This window comes from Vulpes lagopus, chromosome 17 (genome assembly GCF_018345385.1).
Source record: "Vulpes lagopus strain Blue_001 chromosome 17, ASM1834538v1, whole genome shotgun sequence".
In the NCBI taxonomy this organism is placed as follows: domain Eukaryota; kingdom Metazoa; phylum Chordata; class Mammalia; order Carnivora; family Canidae; genus Vulpes; species Vulpes lagopus.
Window position 1 is genome coordinate 1545251 of NC_054840.1, and position 18717 is coordinate 1563967.

At 39.8% G+C, this 18717-nt stretch overlaps 1 protein-coding gene across 12 annotated transcripts in view; it reads left to right on the top strand.

Annotated features, from left to right (window-relative positions):
* TBL1XR1 (TBL1X receptor 1) overlaps positions 1-18717 on the top strand; it is a 167937-nt gene that overhangs the window by 143748 nt on the left and 5472 nt on the right. For all 12 annotated transcript variants that reach the window (XM_041732019.1, XM_041732013.1, XM_041732011.1 and 9 more), the window contains 8 exons: positions 1534-1597; positions 1713-1810; positions 3034-3094; positions 10086-10207; positions 10349-10423; positions 14050-14177; positions 14759-14924; positions 18194-18295. In XM_041732019.1, the coding sequence (XP_041587953.1) occupies positions 1534-1597; positions 1713-1810; positions 3034-3094; positions 10086-10207; positions 10349-10423; positions 14050-14177; positions 14759-14924; positions 18194-18295 (816 nt within the window). The remainder of the gene's footprint in view (positions 1-1533; positions 1598-1712; positions 1811-3033; positions 3095-10085; positions 10208-10348; positions 10424-14049; positions 14178-14758; positions 14925-18193; positions 18296-18717) is intronic.

Consider the following 18717-nt stretch of genomic DNA (forward strand, 5'->3'; position numbering starts at 1 on the left):
CTCCAGCAAAAGTTCTCAGTTCTTACGAAATTTTTCTGAAATAAATTCCTGTAGAGTCAGGACTAAGAATTATCTTCTCAACATGGGACCTTATTCTATCTTAAGTCAGAGGCCTTATTGCCCTCATATACTGTTTGGCTCAGAAACCATTTATTTTAACTTAATGAAATTTACAGGTTACCGTGAAAAGGATGGTTAACAAATGTTTGTTGAGCTTGGTGATTCTGAACTGCAAGTTATAGTTTGTGGAAGTGTGGACTTTTCAAACATATATTATTCACTGTGAATTTGAATCTTCCACCAACGGGAAAACATTATCCTTGATGAATGGTTCTTTTCCATGACTAATGCAAGAGCCTGTGAGATACGCTATCTTCAAAGTATTCTTTTCCTACTGTGGTGGTCCATGAAGTAAGACATTCAGGGGCCGGGAGTTTAAAGGAAGCTTCTCATCCTGCAGAGTCTGGAAGTTGGCTTTTGCTCTTGGTTTCAACATGGCTCCTTCTTCAGATGAAACTGTGGAACCAGATTCTGAAAGGACCGAACCTACATCCCCTAGTACCAGCATCTGTTTGTTTTTCCCTTACCTGTACAGCTAACTGGCTTGAGAGGTCTGAAAAAAGGCGATCTTGTTTTCACTTCCCTTTCCAAAAAGCATCCACAAGGCACTGAGTAAGGCAGGACTTCATTCTGTGTCTTCAGTAGTGTTCACTAATCCCAGCAGTAGTCTGTTGAATGCCCACTGTAGCTTGCACTTCCATAGATCTGTCCTTCTGTTGTACCATTCATCAGGGCCAGGCACAGCAAGGGAATGTAAGAGTAGAGAAATTGGTTATGGATTTCTCCCTGCGGTAAAGTAGTTCCAGGCACTTGTACTCACTTCATTAACTATAAAATCAGCCTACACTCTTATCTTTTCTGGCTCTTTTTTTTTTTTTTTTAATTGGTAAGGATTTCATATTGGGAAAATTAACAAAGGAAAGAAACATTCACTGATATTTAAGTATCTGATCATCTGAAACGGCAATATTGTTTGGCTCACACACAATACAAGCTTCATTTAGGCTTTAGTAAAAGATTTAGAGGGAGGACCATATAAAATCGTCTAACCATAACAGGATGTTTTAGCTGGTTTTGCTTTTTACTCTATAAAATCATTATAAGGTGATGATTTGGGTGTCTTTCCTAGTGCACCGCCCTACTCCCATTTTCAGCCACGTGCATCTATGACAATACTGTAGACCTTAGTGTGCATCAGAGTGGTGTGGGTCCTGCTCCAGAGTAGTTCCTGCCGTTTTTGAGATTTGGGTATAAGGCCACCACACTGACTAGGTGCTGATTAAATCCCAGCTTCACAGCAGTGAAGGGTGCTTTGTAGGTCTTCGGTAGCGTTCCCAAATAGGCAGAAGGGAAGTTTTGAAGCAGAGAAGGTCAAGGATCTGCTGTCCCTAGGATTTAAACATGAAATAGCCAAATAACAATTAAATGCCCTTTCTGGATTATATAATTGAAGGAAGTGTGTTTCTCTGACAGAGCGAAGGTACACTTCTAGCAACTGGTTCATATGATGGATTTGCCAGGATATGGACTAAAGATGGTAAATGAAGCATTTTTCTTTTTTTTTTTTTTTTGCATTTTTCTTTTTCTATGTTGTTGTTGATCTGAGTTATAAAGCTTGAGATAATTCTAACGATTTTCTTTCTGAATAATAGGTAACCTTGCTAGCACCTTGGGGCAGCATAAAGGCCCTATATTTGCATTAAAGTGGAATAAGAAAGGAAATTTCATCCTCAGTGCTGGAGTAGACAAGGTAAGCGAATGTTAAACTAGATTTTCTGAAGGTCGATGTGTTACATAGTATAACTGAAAGTAGTATTTTGTCCTGCTGATCACGTAAACAATGAAACATCCACAAATGGGAAATTCAGTTATGAATATATGATAATAGTAGAAATGCTCTCAGATTTTTTTATCAGCTCATTCCTGAAATTACTCATCAAAATGTCATTTATCTTTTATCTTTTTGACCACTCATCTTTGCTGGAATCATGGATGTCATGTCTCTTGTACTCTGCTTCTCTTCCCCAGTTTCTAGTTTATCTCAGCTGTAAAAATGGCTCCAGAATGATTCCTTGAGAAATCTTAGAGCCAGTCTGTTAGCCGAACTCCTGGTGCTTAATTGAAAATGTAAAAAACGCAGATTCTTCGCAGCTTTTTTCACCTAACGAGGCTGGAAAATATGGATAGGTTGGAACTATGGGCTCCGTGCTCTTTCGTTTTCTTAGGTCATCCCCTTTATCCCACACCTCCCAAAAATAATACAGGTTTAAGATGATTTTAATCCTGGAAAGTATATGCTCATAGTTAACTGAATGAATTGTCAGAAATGAAACTAGAGAGGGAAAGGAAAGTAAAGGAGGCCAAGAATAGGAGGGAAAAGTCCTATTAATAACCACTGACACTGTGTAATACCTTACATCCCCAAAATTATAAAACCCAGTGATGGGAGGGTGTTTAAAGGAATTGTGAAGATGTCCATTCAGATTTATATATCATACGTGGATATAATATATAAAACATTGCTTTAAGTATTGTCAAAATCCAAACTGCCTTTTTGTGTGGAAATGTGAGCTTTAAAAATCTTAATACTGAGATTGGTTGATGACTTTATTAATCAAGTATGTGCCTCCCACTGGCTAAAAAAGCTAAAAACCAAAATTACATTAAATACATTATCACAATTGAGTTTCTTAAGCAATGTAGTATAATTTCTGGTGTTCTGGAGACAACTCATAATTGTTTGAAGTAATTTGACTGATGAAAATTCACCAGGGAAAAATGCAACTCGTAATAGCCATCCCCACCCCCACCAAGTGAGAGTATACCCTCCTTGTTCCATTGGGGTTAAAGCAAATGTTTAAAGTTAAATTCACTCTGACATTTCCTATTGCTTTAACATAGTTAGGCTTCCCATTTATGCACCTATGATGAGCTCCTTTTAACCTCCTAATGTATTTTTCTTTTCAATCTCAGACTACAATTATTTGGGATGCACATACCGGTGAAGCCAAGCAACAGTTTCCCTTTCATTCAGGTAAATCTTCACAATTTACATGAGAACTGGTGCTTTCTTCTGTTTTTCTAATTAAGCTTTTTAAAGGCATATAATTCATTTAAAGTCTTGAAATATCAAGTATCAGTGAGATCATTAATTGTCAGGGGGTCATCGAACATTTTCTGTGAAATGTACCATTAAAAAACCATTTGCAGCCTAGTGCAATTAGGTTGGTATTATCTAATGGTAAGAACATAGATCTTTGAATCAGGAGGTCTAAGCTTGAATGGCAATTCCACCCCACTTAACAAGCTTTAAGACTGAGCAAGTCATTTAACCTTTCTGAGCCTCATTTCTCTATCTATAAATGAAGGATAATAATTATCCCTGTTCGTTATGAGGATAAAACTAATATATATATATATGGAAATACTGTATAAACTTTATAAACTCATACAAATTCAGGTGTTGTCATTTCTCATTTTGGACTCATGTTTCTAAATCAATCCTTCTATGTACATGAAATAAAAAAATGGGCTTTCCCAGCATTGTTGGAACTTTGGTGCTTTAAATGGACTTCTCTTTTAAAAAATAATTTGATACTTAAATAGAATAATTCTGGCCCCCCTCCCCTGGTAGTGTGCTCCTTCCTCCTTGGTACTGAGCCATGCACCAGGGCAAACAACCTGGTGAGTAGACACAGCTGGATTTCAGTACCTGCCCTCTCTTCCTGCTGTTCTCAGGGAGTTTCCTGGTGATAATTATTAAACTGGAACAAGATACCTAGTAACTACAGTTGACCCTTGACCAGCATAGTTTTGAACTGTACAGGTCCACTGATATACATGGTTTTTTCCCCAATAACTACAACTGCACTACTGTGAATTTATTTTTTATTATTTCTTAATATTTTCTGTAGCTTTATTATAAGAATACAGTGTAAAATTTGTATAACACACAAAATATGTGTTAATTGACTGTTTCTGCTCATGGTTAGGCTTCCAGTCAACAATAAGCTATTAGCAGTTAAGTTTTATGGGAGTCAGAAGTGATATGTGGAATTTCAACTGCATGTGGAAGGGGGCAGGTCAGACCGCTGAGCCCTGTGTTTCTCAGCGGTCAGCTAAGTTAGAACAGCATTTTTACCACTACCTGATTTAACTGCTTCTTGGAAGATTTTGTTGTAGTTGGGAAGAGTTTTGATTTGAAGGCTGACTAAAATTAACTGATTATTCTCAAAATTTTGGTAACATCCTTTTCACAAACAGCCAGTGGTTCGGCATCACCTTTAAAATGGAAACAGCTTCTGACATTTTGGCTTTTTGTCTTTTTCTATTTAGTGTGACTAAACAAACCAAATAAGGTACAGAATGACTGGTGTGTAGTATCTGGATAACGCAATTGTGCAAACATCATGTTAAACAATTCAGCTTGATTAAAGCTTACCACATTAATAGGCATTTACACATCAGTTTTGATTACCTGTTTTACTTCCTTTTCACCTTTGTTTCTAGTCCTCACACAGATAGAATTCTCTTAGGCCTCTCGCTCTTCCACCCAAAAATTTCTCCTCACTGCTAGGAGTAAAGCGAAGTCGAAATAAGCATTTGGTACTGTCACTAGCTACCGTATGACGTACACCGCCTTTGGTCAGACATGGTGCTCTTGGTTTACGTGATCCCATTTAGTCCTGAGGACAGCCTGAGGCGGGTAGGTGGTATTGAAGTCCTTTCGCAGTAAATAAGCTTTTTACCCATGATAGGCTTTCTTGCCATGCTCTTTGGTTTTTTATTTTTTTTTTAAACAGCTTTATTGAGGTATAATTGTCATAAAATGAGCTATATATACTTAAATTGTACAAGTTGATACGTTTTGACATATGTAGTATGTACCATTGAAACCATCACTGTACTTCAGACAGACAGTACACCTGTTAGCTTCCGAAGTTTCCTCCTGCCCCTTTGTGATCGCTCCCCTCCACCCCTAGATAACCACCTGTGGTCTTTCCATTAGTTTATATCATGTAAGATTAGTTTATATTATAAATTTTTTTGGCCTGGCTTCTTTCACTCGTGTTATTGTTTTGCATCTGCTTCACTTAATTAATGAGTAGTGTTCCACCGTGTGGCTGTGCCGCAGTTTGTTTATCCATTCACAGGTTGAAGCAAATTTGGGTTGTTTCCAGTTTTTTGTTTTTTGTTTTTTTGGCTATTGTAAATGAAACTGCTATCAGTGTTCATGTACAAGTCTATATGTGGACTTGGGCTTTCATTTCTCCCATGCAGATACCTAAGAATAGAATAACTAGATGACATGGGAGGTATATGTTTAACTTAATAAACTGCTGAGCTGTTTTTCCAAAGCTTACATTTTCAATACAGGAAATTTTCACTAGCAATGGATATTGTAGTCCCTCCATGTCCTTGGTAGCACTTGATAAGCGGTCAGTGTCATTAATTGGAGCCACTCTAATGTGGGTATTGGTATCCCGTTGTGGTTTAATTTGTATTTCTAATGACTAATGATGTTGAGCATCTTGTCATATGCTGTTTACCGTCTGTAGATCTTACTTGGTGAAGTATCTGATCAAATCTTTGGATCTTTCACTTATTGTTTTCTTATTGAGTGTCGTGAGTTCTTTATGTATTCTGGATACAACAAGTTTATCAGGTACTTACAAATGCTGTTTTGCAGTCTGTGGCTCATCTTTGCACTGTTCTAACAGTATTCCTCAAAGATCAGGAGTTATTAATGTTGATGAATTCCATAAATTATTTGTTTTTTTATGTATCATGCTTCCAGTGTCAATCTAATTCACTCGTTTTTTACTTTTTTTTTTCTTTTGCTTGATACAGTAGTTGAGGTCACTGATTCGAGACCTGTCTGCTTGTCTAAAATAGATATTTAGTGCTATAAACTTACTTCCAATTACCATGTAGTGACATCTCTGTGTGCATAGCTCTTTTCCAGTAATCTGTCCTATTAATTCCAGTCCCTTTGGCTTCCTGGATCTCAGCTTTGTTTCTCCATTTCAGGAAATTCATTGATCTCTGCCTAGAAAGATTCCTCTTCCCTGTGCCAAAACATGGACTTTTTTTCCACCTCCACACCCCTGCCCCCCACATTGTAAGCCTGGGCAGATATAAGGGCACACTGCTGATTGGTTCTCATTTTCTCAGAAACCACTGTCTTTAATTGCCTGGTGTCTACGGTCTTGAATTGTTATTTCATATATTTTGTAAGTTTTCTGGTTGTTTTGGGCAAGTGGGAAATTTGGTCCCTATTAACCCGTCTTGACCAGAAATGGAAGTCTGTCATGCTTTTTAAATTACCATATTTTAATTATTGTGCTAAATTTTCTCCCATATACACACTTGCATAGAGCATAAGTCATGATTATAGATGAGTTACAGTAAGCGGCCATTTCATACCCATTACTACGGTGATAAGAAGTAATAATGTTCATGAGGATATGGAGAAATTAGGACCCTTACACCTTGCCAGTTGGTTTGTAGAAAGGTACAGTCACTGTGGAAAACAGTATGATGGTTCCTCAAAAACCTTAACGTAGAATTACCATGTGATGATCCAGCAGTCCTACACGTAGGTATAGACATCCAGAAGACTTGAAAGCAGGGCTTGAACACATCCTTGTCAGTGTGCAGGGCAGCATTATCCCCAGTGGCCCAAAGGTGGGAACAAGCCAGTGTCCATCAGCAGACAAATGGATAAACAAAACACGGTACACACACACACGAGATGGTCATTCAGCCCTGAAGAGGAAGAGTCGTGACACAGTGTCACCATTAGTGAACCTGACACGCAGCACGCTAAGTGAAATGAAGCAGGCACAAAGGGACAAACAGGATGAGTCTGCCTGTTACCTGCCTGGAACAGACCCGCTCAGAGAGACAGGAAGTAAAGGCTGGAGGCTCTGGGGAGCGGGGGCAGGGGCGGGGCAGCTACTGTGTGACACCCACCGAGTATCTGCTGGGGGTGATGAAACAGCAAAGATGGTGATGGTCGCACAACCTCGTGAACGTAATTAATACCAGTGATCGTACACTTAGTAGAAGGGCATTTTATGTTCTATATGACCACAGTGTTTAAAAGTTATTAAATATACCCAAATCCATTAAACTGTATACTTTAAATGAAAGAATTTTAAAGTATGTGATTTATATTTCAATAGAGCTGTTTCTAAAAAATGCAAATAGTAATAAATACCTTTTTCTCCTTACTACATAGGTTCAGTTCATTTGTTACCTTTTTAAATTATGAAGGATGGAGAGGATAACAAAAACGTATCAAAAATTGCAGGACACAAAAGTTTGAATCTAAGCTCCAAGATTTTAAAGGACTGTAGCCCTAGGCAAATGAATGAACTCTTTTTAGTCTCTTTTATCTTGTATAAAATGAGACTAGTAATAGTGAACACAACTCTCACATATCACTTACATAAAAAATGCATTTTGTTGTGAGATGTAAATTCTTTTTTTTTTTTTTTTTAAGTTTATTAAGTAATCTCTACACCCATCCCGGGGCTCAGACTAAGAACCCCGAGATCAAGAGTCCCATGCTCTTCCAGCTGAGCCAGCCAGGCACCCCATAGAGATGTATTTCTTTCCTAATGAATCTGCATTACCTAAACTCATTTTATTTTAGGAGTAAACAAAAGGTAAGGAGGTAGGTGTTCTTCGATTATACCAATCTTGTAACCATTGTATTTTATGAGCCAGGGATATCACAAAGCATAAATCCTACAACTCATGCTGGAGCACTCCCCAGCTTCCCCCGTTAGCTTCACTGGGCCACACAGTTTATTTTTGTGTCATTCTGAACCTAATGGTGTATTTGTTTGAATGCCATGTCTTCTTTTCTCAGCCTCCCATCTCATATTCTGCGGACAGCTCTAAATTAATATCCGGATACATCATGACAGACACTTACCATTTCTTGTGACATTTTGTCATACCTTTAATTGTTCTCTGAGTTTATTAGATTTTGCAGGCTTCCCCCCGCCCACACACACACACACACACATGCTTAACACTAGAATCAACTATTTATCAAATAAACATTTTGTTAAAATTATTTTTGAAATGGTATCTTACGTAATAGTAACGTAATGTCAAAATGAACCTAGTAGCTACTGAGATTCCAGACATGAAAACAGGATCTAAACCAGGTAGTCGAGAAGGGGGAATTTAATCGGAGGAAATAGCTGCAGAGGTGTTGGACGAGTGCGAACCAGAGGACTGTGGGTAACCGGGTCGGAGGGGAACAGCCGCAGACAGCCGGCCTCTAGAGAAGGCAGGAGCCAGCTGCCCAGCGGGAGCTCGAGCCAGAGAAGGCGGCCTGCCCGGCGTTGCGGGCACCCTGGCGGCGGCCGCTGCCCGAGGCCCCAGCTCCGGGGAGATGAGCTCACAGGCGCCGGCCTTCTCTGTTTCTCGTGACCATGGCTCTCACGGTCTGTGTCCGCCTGGAGCCCCGTGGGCTCGGGATGCGGAGTCCGTGTGCAGAGCTATCAGGGCAGGGTGGCAAGCGGTGGCCCTGAGGGCAAGCAGGCGACACACACGGCACAGTCGCCGGCCTGCACCCGAGGTGACGCCGGTCCGCTCGCAGCGGCTGCAGGTGGGCTTCGGCCGGCTGGGTACCGGGTACTCTCCGCACACAGCCCACACTCCGGGTCTCAACCTTCCTCTTCCCCCCAAACCCGGCTCCGTGCCACGCGCGCTGGGCACCACCCGCGGGCTTGGGGGCGGCGGGGCCCCCGATGGCAGGGAACGCTCCCGCAGCAGCCCGCGGGCCGGCCGGCCGGGCACCGAGTGGCGTGGACAGCCCGTGACCGTTACACGTGGATTCACACCGCGGGGCGGCGGGCGCGCCCCTCCCGTGGGCCTCGGTGGGGTCCGCCTTACCAAGTGCTTTGTAGCCCTCACCACCACCCCCGCCCCCACTTTCCTCCTGGGCTCTGAGCGGGACGTGCCGGGGCTGGTGCAGCCCCCCCGGGAGCACAGGGCCGCTGCCACCTGGGACCATAAGTGCAGCCAGGGCCTCCCAGCACCTCGTGACACGGATACGAGAATCCGAGTCTTGTGTGATGTTCACACTCCTAGGCCTTTTGATCATGTGTCATCTCGGATCCGCAGCCGAACAGACATGACAGCGACTGGGCTGGTGGGCCACGGGCCCCCCGCCGCTCCAGGTCCGGGGTGGCTTACCCCGCTTACTTATCTGCGTTCCTAATTATAGAGCGCCTTTGCACCTTGCAGCCCGGGGAAACGGGAAGAATCTCCAGTCATATCAGAGCTAACATGGGTATTAATAACCTGCCAGCTTTTGGGCGTCTGAGGGTTTTAAATTCAATGACACGGATTTTAAGCAGTTATTTGACAAGAATGACTTAGAAGAAAATGTATTTGCGACCATATACAATATTGCACTTATCAGTTGGGTGGATATGGAAATTATTCAGTATAACGTCTGTCTAACTTGCAATTTACAAAGCACTTTTCACACACATCCTCTCCCTTGATCTTCACAATATCCTTGTGTACTAAGCCTAAAGGTTTTATTCCCCCTTTTTATAGATGGGGAAACCAGCATGAAAGGTTAAATGACTCGCTTGGGGTCCAGCGGTTAGGGAGTGGCTGACTGAAGCCCCCGTGCCCATCAAATACTCGGAATTTTAGAAATAAAAGGAAGTATGACATCACGTTTAAATGTTTACGAGCGCGACACTAAGGATCCAGTCCTGGCAATTCATGGAGCAAGCGCTCAGGAGCCCTCACCTCCTGCGTTACTTCCTTAGCCTGTGGCTCACATAGAGACACCTGAACTGAAATTTATTAGTGTTTGTGATATTTAGATCATTTTAAAAAATTCAGTTAGTATTTTAAAGATCATAAAGTAAGATGTTTAAGTTCCTATTAGCATACTGAAATGCCCAAGCGTGATTTAGAACTAAAGCTCCTAGATTTCAGTGCTTGTGGAATGAACGCAAACCTGTAGCCCTTTTCCTTTTCAGCACCAGCACTGGATGTTGATTGGCAGAGCAACAACACCTTTGCTTCTTGTAGTACAGATATGTGCATTCATGTCTGTAAATTAGGACAAGACAGACCTATCAAAACATTCCAGGGACACACGGTGAGTAACCTTCTTTTCGCCCTTGAAAGTGGTTATGATGACTAAGTGATACAGCAGGTGGCTTTCAGGGATGTGTGTTTAATGTCCAAAGAGCAACGCAGTCTGTACCGTGAAAATGTGACTGTGCCCTGTTCTCTTTAGAATGAAGTAAATGCTATCAAATGGGACCCAACTGGCAATCTTCTGGCCTCCTGTTCTGATGACATGACTTTGAAGGTAATTGAAACAGTGGGGTGAAGTGGCAGTGGCCGTGTGCTGAAGAAGGGCTGCTCTGGCCATTTTTAGATTCTTGAGAGCATCTGTCCTAGTGTCCATTGAACGCCTTAACCGGATTAGGTGTTAAGGATTCACTCTACTTTTTAATAGGTTAATCGTTATTTATTTGTTTTGCTTAGTATTCCAAGTGTTTAGATATAGCAAAAAGAACTCTTGGTGGGAATTGTGGCACTAAGAAACATGCTGTCTGCACTTCTCGAAGGTCATATACTGGTGCGGTTCAAGTTTTATTTGCACGTGTGAAAATTTGACAAGTAACAGATCTTCGTCACATTCATGGATTTTACCGAAATTCTGTGGATTGTGTTAATTTGATTCTGTGGTGTGAATATATATCATCCTTGCTGGGAAGCTGGGCTGTAGCACAGCATTGCTTAGTTGCTGAGTGGGTCTAGTTGACATGCCTGCATCCACAGCTCGACATGAATTTATGTTTTTCTTGTCAGTGTGACTAGAGACAAAACTACCACCTTGCACGTGTGCACCTCACATTGAGGGAAAAAAAGCATTTTGAGATGAAGAACAGCCTAATATTTATCTCCGATATTAGTGAAGCTTTGAGCCCTTTCCTGCAACATAGTAACTCTCCTGAAAATAATTTTATGGTTGACTTTGTAATGCCACTGGCTGCAGATTTGATGACCCTTACAGATGAAATAATCATGAGGGAAAACTGCTTTTCCTCCCATGGACAGACTAAATGTAACCTTGGTAACCTGGTGAGGTTTTTTCCTTAAATGCCTGCCTGCTGTGTATTTAGTTATACATGGTTTTCTCAAGCCTGAGCTCCCTTGCACACATTGCTAGTGAAAAGGCTTTTCTTAATGCTTTTGTCTCTGAGTTTACTTTGCATGCACGTGCATTACAGTCGTAAAATGAAAACCTTCCAGAACAGAGTATGGCACATATGTGGACATGGAAGAAGGTCAGTGGCTGGAGAGCCTACTGAGTTGCAGTTAGACAGGTTTGAAGTAGAAACCATTAGAGAGCTTTTTGTCCTAACAATAATGAAAGGTCAGAGCTTTAAAGCAGAAGTGAGATGGGTCTGTATTGTGTCTCGGGGCCAAATTCTGAGATCAAGGAACATGAGTCAGTAGGTCATGCAAAACCTGAACAGTGATTTGAGCCATGCAGGTGGGAGTGCGAGGTGGGTCCGATGCTCCAAGAAGAGCTCTTCCCTGGACATAAACATTTCGGAATTCTCTGCGAGTGGGTGGTCATTTAAAGCCACCAACTTGGATGGAACTGTGCAGGGTGAAAATACAGAGTAAGAGAGGAGGAGAACCTTAGAAACAGAAAGTCTTAAGGAACTCCCAACAATTGCCAGCTCAAGAGGAGCGAGCTTCCAAAAGGAAACTGAGAAGGAATGACCCAAATGAAAGAAAGTGTTCAGATCTTAAGGGAGGTGATGCATGGGAGCGGTCCACAGTGGCAGGTCAAAGTGAAAGGTCAAGTGAAAAAAGGTCTGAAAAAAAAAAAAAGGTCTGAAACGTATTTTGGGGGGTTTTTGACCTGGAGTTATCAATGTTTAGGATCCAAGCACATTACAGTTTTGCTTTGTTATCACTTATTAGGTTCCTTGCAGACAAGTGAAACAGACCTGATTTTTGTGGGGAGTTTTTGTTGTTGGCAGTTGGGTTTTGGGGGGTGTGTGTGTGTGTGTTGGGCGAGATTTACCCCCTTGTCTTTATTGAATGATTTTGCCAGAAATACTCTCTGTATATTTCTCTTGATTTTTGCTCAGTAATACGTATTTTAAAGCTCCATACATAGATCTTTTCAACTCAAGTAAGACTTAGTCTCTACTCATTTTAACTTTATTCCTTTGCTATTTTATGATTTGTTCTGTATGAGTCATTTTCGGAACTTTTATAATGGTAACGTGAGCTCTTTTTTAACAGATTTTTAAGTGTACGGCACAGTATTGTTATTTATGGCCACAATGTTGTACAGTAGAACTAGAGAGCTGAAATTTTACACTTGTCAATTAGCTGGTCCTTCCTGTCCTCTTCCCTTGGCCTTTGGCAGCTGCCATTCTTTTCTTGGCTTCTGTGAGTTCAACTCTCATATACCTCATGTAAATGGAACCACGCAGCATTTGTCCTTAAGATTCATCCGTGTTGTGGCATAGTTCAGGATTTCCTTTTTTTTTTTTTTTTCTTTTTAAGGCTGAATAATAAACACTGTGTTGTATATGGTATGTATAGACCACATTTTCTTTATCCATTCATGCACCGATGGACACTGAGGTGCTTTCCGCATCTTGACTTCTGTGACTAATGCTACAGCCAACAGGGAGTACAAACATTTTTAAGATCCTGATTTCAGTTCTTTTTGATAAATACACACAGGTGGGATTGCTGGATAATATGGTAGTTCTGTTTTTATTTTATTTTATTTTATTTTTTTTTGAGTAAACTCTGTATTGGTTTTCATGGTGGCTATATACTATTTTACATTCCCACCAACAAGGGGTCTAATTTCTCCTCATCCTTGACAACATTTATTGTCTTTTTTATTTTATAATAGCAATTCTCTGATAGATGTGAAATGACATTTCATTCTAGTTTTGATTTGCATTTCCCTTATGGCTAGTGACATTGAGCGTCTTTTCATATACCTATTGGCCATTCACATATCTTTTTGGAAGAATGGTCTGTGGGATCCCTGGGTGGCGCAGCGGTTTGGCGCCTGCCTTTGGCCCAGGGCGCGATCCTGGAGACCCGGGATCGAATCCCACGTCGGGCTCTCAGTGCATGGAGCCTGCTTCTCCCTTTGCCTGTGTCTCTGCCTCTCTCTCTCTCTCTCTCTCTCTATCTCTGTGACTATCATAAATAAATAAAAATTAAAAAAAAAAGAAGAAGAACAGTCTGTTTGCCCACTTTTAAATTGGATTCTTAGGGATTTTGCAATTGAGTTGTAGGAGTTCCTCCTGCATTTTCAGTGTTAACCCTTTATAGATACATGGTTTGCATATGTTTTCTCCCATTCTGTCAATTGCCTTTTTATTGTTCCCTTTGCTGCTCAGCTTTTTAATTTTATATAGTCCCTTTTGCCTTTTTGGTTTTGTTTTTATTGCCTGTGCTTTGGTGTCATACAGGAATATACTGTTTGCAAGTTGCTTATCTATTTGCCCTTCTCTGTTACAACATATTTTTTTTTTTTATTCTAAACCCTAAGAGGAATTCATAATGCACATTTTTTATTTAAGGGACAGTGTTAAAACTACTACCTTAAACATTTTAGGATCATTACCCAAGGGACTTACTAAGTGTTGAAGTTTATACCATGTGAAGCTCTCAAAGTTAATTTTAGAACTACAGCTAATTCAGTCTTGAGGGCTCAGAATAGTGAGCATTTGGAAAGGACTTAAAGCTAATTTGTCATTTTTAAAAGAGAGATAAATATTAAATATATTCTACATTTTAATTTCTTTGCAGATATTCCCTAGATCTCTAATCATTGTTCTGATTATACTGCTTATATTTTAGATTGGCACAGTAGTATTTTAAATGTACCCTCTGTGTGAGAAAATATAATTACATACATTTTTCTTTTTTGCTCAGATATGGAGTATGAAACAAGACAATTGTGTCCATGATTTGCAAGCACATAATAAAGAAATTTATACTATCAAATGGAGTCCAACAGGGCCAGGGACAAATAATCCAAATGCCAACCTTATGTTAGCAAGGTAATATTTCTGTTTTACTCCTCCTTTTATGAGTCTTCCACAGAAAAAGCTTCTAGTAAATATGACAGAGTTAGGAAAGATTCCATGAAATGGAGTGTATCCTGCAAGGGATGTTTTTTTGATGGGAACATTTAGACATGGAGTTTTATTCTTATTCCAGGCCTTAATGGATTTTTATATCTGGAGTTACCAAACATTTACCGAGGGTATCAAATATTGATTAAAACTGAAGTAATCGAGGCATGGTATAATAACGTTTCTTCAGCGCTAAAATAATAAATATATAGTCCGTGTGTTGTTCAAAACTTTGGATCAGTCAGTATAAAAGAAATATTTAAGGAGCAAAGGAATACAGAGAATTTAGCTCATTTTGTTTTCCAGTTCAGGGACTGGGCGATGCTCTTAAGGTGCCTTTTCTTCTATATGGCTTTGCTTTCAGAACACTTGCTTCCTAACAGCCCAGTCTGCGTCTCGTAGGAGTTCGTGGCTAGCTACTAGAAATGGCCGAAACTGTAGATTGGGTGTGGGGCGTGGGAATATTTCATTACTTGTAAAGTCATCTTGTTTCCTCCTTTGTTCAGTGCATCCTTCGATTCTACTGTTAGATTATGGGACGTAGACCGAGGAATTTGCATCCATACTTTGACAAAACACCAAGAACCTGTGTACAGTGTGGCTTTCAGCCCTGATGGCAGGTACCTGGCAAGTGGTTCTTTTGACAAATGTGTGCACATCTGGAACACACAGGTAGGTCTGTCACTTAAATCGTTGCACACTTTCGTAGTTACGAGGAAGCACTCGCCTGTGTAGATGCCTTTCTTCTCTTTGGTTGTCATTCCTTTTATGACATTAGTTCAGTTCTTAGTTTTTAAGTGAGTACTGTTTTTGAATTTATAGCCAAATAAAGATTGAAGCCAATTGAAGTTATGTTTTCCTAATGTAGACCAGAATTTGGAAGTGAATTTAGATTCTTGTTTTATAAGTTTTCTGACACTTTGCTGGCCTAAAATGTGAGAGTTTAAGATGCCTGTTTAGATAAATGATGTGAGAGTTTAAGATGCCTGTTTAGATAAATGATGTAATTTATTTATTTTCTAAAAGCCTTGTCTTTGAAAGAGCTATAAATGAGCAGTTAATAAAATGTACTAAGTTAGGACAAGGTTTTATGGCTGAACACAGTGATTTATCAGAAATAAACTTAAAACTATGCTGCCTCTGTAGGGACAGTACTATAGAGCGAGAGATCCTTTCCTAAAACACGGAAAATACAGCCAGCTGGTGTAATTTATTTCATCATCTCACCTTTTTAGTGTTGATGCTCCACGTACTGTTTTGTTTTGTTTTTTAACAGCAGTCACTTGACTCTCCCTCCCCTACCCTCCCCCAATCGGTGATCACTTCTTAGGTGGTCCTTGTGCACCCAGAGCAAAGCACTGTGAGCTCTTGCTCTTTCTGTAGCTGATCATCATAGTTGGATTATTTTGCATAAATCATCATTGTTACGTGTAATTTTTAATTAAGTTATACATTCAGATGGTCCCCCCTGAACTCTAAAGTGTATGCACTGGGAAGTCTTAGGGCTCCCATTTTCTTCTTGGTCCCCTACAGGTAACTGTTAGTTTCTCTTTTCATTTATATTTTTAACTCCCATGGAATTGATTTTTATATACCTAATGTGAGTAGAGATCTAATTTTGTATTTCCAATGGATAGCCAGTTGTCTCAATACTGGCTGTTATGTATTCTTTGCCTGTTTGATCATTTCACTTCTTTCATATGCATGCACCGTGTTCCTACTATTGTGGTTGATAGCTTCTCTTGTACTGCACTGATAGATGTGTTTGTATATACCTCATCATTAGCATAGTTTTAATAACTATATAGGTACCCCTCACTCTTTTTTCCCCCTTCCTTAAAGTTTTATAATTTCTTTGTGAATATCTTCTTTTTTCTTATTTTGAAGTGCCTTATGGATCCTATTGTTTTTTTGGTTTTTTTTTCCTTTTTTATTTATTTATTTATGATAGTCACAGAGAGAGAGAGAGAGGCAGAGACACAGGCGGAGGAAGAAGCAGGCTCCATGCACCGGGAGCCCGATGTGGGATTCGATCCCGGGTCTCCAGGATCACGCCCTGGGCCAAAGGCAGGCGCTAAACCGCTGCGCCACCCAGGGATCCCCTATGGATCCTATTGTTAATCAGGAATGATATCTTTTTAAAAATATATTCCTTTACTTACTAGTAGTTGCTCGTGTTTGGAACATCATGAATTTCGGCATATTGAGACTGAATCCACCCACCTCTCTGAGCTCTCTTATTACTTTTAAGTTTAGATGTCCCCCTATCGACAGAATCTGTTGTGTACATTTTCAGTCACTTATTTACACCATTGTGAGAAAACCAATTTAAATGAAATTTGGGTACAGAAGTATAGGATTCTAATGGAGGGTACCCGTAGGCTCTTAGGGGCATTTGAGCAGCTATCCATACCACTTAGATGTATCACTGTTGTGTATCAAGAAAATACTTTTTTAAACTTTGAGAACAGTAAACTGCATCTGGTGAGTTTTTAGTGCAGTCATTGTCTTTTTGTCATATATAAATCTGTTTGGTGTTTTTTTTTTTTTTTTCCCTCACTTGGATTGTCATCCATATGATGTTACTTAAGCATTTCACAGGTAAATTGTTGAAGTCAGGTCTGAACACACACACACACACACACACACACACACAGATTTAAGTATGCTGATGATCCACTGGGCTTTGTTAATGGTATAGCTCTAGCTTGTTGATCATGCTCTTTTGGTTCAGTTATAGCCTAATTTGAGCTTATAAATTGCTAAGTGCTTTTGGAAGAAAGTTGTTTTTTTTAAACCCCAAAGCATACCGTCCTGTAGATTTTACTTCCTGTGCATCAACAGATTTCAGGTTTTGTTGGTACCATTCTTTTCTCCTAATTAACGATGGAAATATACTCAAGACCTACCATACTCACGGTTTTTCATTAATCTTTTAAATTGTAAGAAACTTTACATAGGAGAAAAAAACAGTTAAACCTTTCTGATGTGATGAGCTGTAGTAGTGCCCTCTGGTTTCCGCAGCATTCGTGGAACGACTTTGAAGAGGAAAGTGAGGGAGGAGAGGCCTCTGGCTTAGTAATTACCGTAGGATTGGCTGTCTGAGGAGCCTTTCACAGGCTCCCTGTCTTGCTGCCACGTTGTTTTTAGGTAGATCTGCTACCTCTAGTTGGACCTTTCTAGGGTTATCATAAAGCTGAGAGATCCTTCCTGCTTTGTCAGGACACAACACCAGGAGCATATTTTTCATTATTTTCCAGTTTCTCACAGCAGAACCTCTGAACTTTGCCCTGTTAAATGACTAGTTTTCCTAGGACAATATATATATATATATATATATATTTTTTTTTTTTTACTGAGTTTTAATTATTCAGTGGTAGCTGAATAATTTTGGTTTCCTTTTTTTTTTTTTTTTTTTTTTAAATCCCTTGTAGTTTAGGACTACTCTGTAAACAGAAAGTAACAGACTTACACTGAAATTGTCTTTACTGGTTTATTGCTTTCTCTTTAAGATGTTTTATCAAAGAAATTCTGACTTAATTTTCTCTCTCTCTACGTATTGGCCAAACTCATGTGTCCTTCAACAACAACCAAAAGGTCTTTCAAGTCATGCATTGAACGTTTACTCCATTTTTAACTATCAAAGAGGCCAAAGATACCTTCTCTAAGAACGGTTATCAATACTGGAGAAACTGAGTGTGTGAGTGTGTATGTGTGTGTGAGAGAGAGAGATCTGTTGAGAGCAGGCAAGTATTATCTTTTTATAGAAGGATCATCAAATTTCTGATGTTTCAAAACTTGTAATTCATTTTACAGTCAAAGCTAAGTTCTCTCTCTGATAGAAATCACGCCATATAATATTTTACCTCAATATTTGGAATTATATAATGTATGTTCTCATTTTTAAGGATCTGTTTTTTTTTTTTTTTTCATTTTTTTAGACAGGTGCTCTAGTTCACAGCTATAGGGGAACAGGTGGAATTTTTGAAGTTTGCTGGAATGCAGCAGGAGACAAAGTTGGAGCCAGTGCATCAGATGGTTCAGTAAGTATAATGAAGTATTTCCAAGGGAGTGGGTGTGTGAGCATAGTAAATAAATGTGGCTTATTGTGGTCGTGACTACAAAGTCTTCTTTTCCAAATAAATTTTATGGTATTGATCTTTTTTTTTTTTTTTTTTTTTTTTTACTGAGGGCCGTGTATCTTTTATGTTTATTTCATTCAAATACTCTAAACAAAATATAGGCTATGTTTGCCATAAGAGTATCTGCATAACCAGGGAGTAGACAGTTATTTTTATGTGTAAACCTTCATTAATGCAATTGAGCATAGAAGAATACCACTTTCTGAGAGAGATTTGAATTTGTAATGCCTATTTCTACCTTGTCTCCCTTGCAGAAGAGTGTTGGTGGCCCAGGGAAGGGGGAGTAGAGGCAGTTGAGTCCTGCATTGAGGAATGTGTGATAC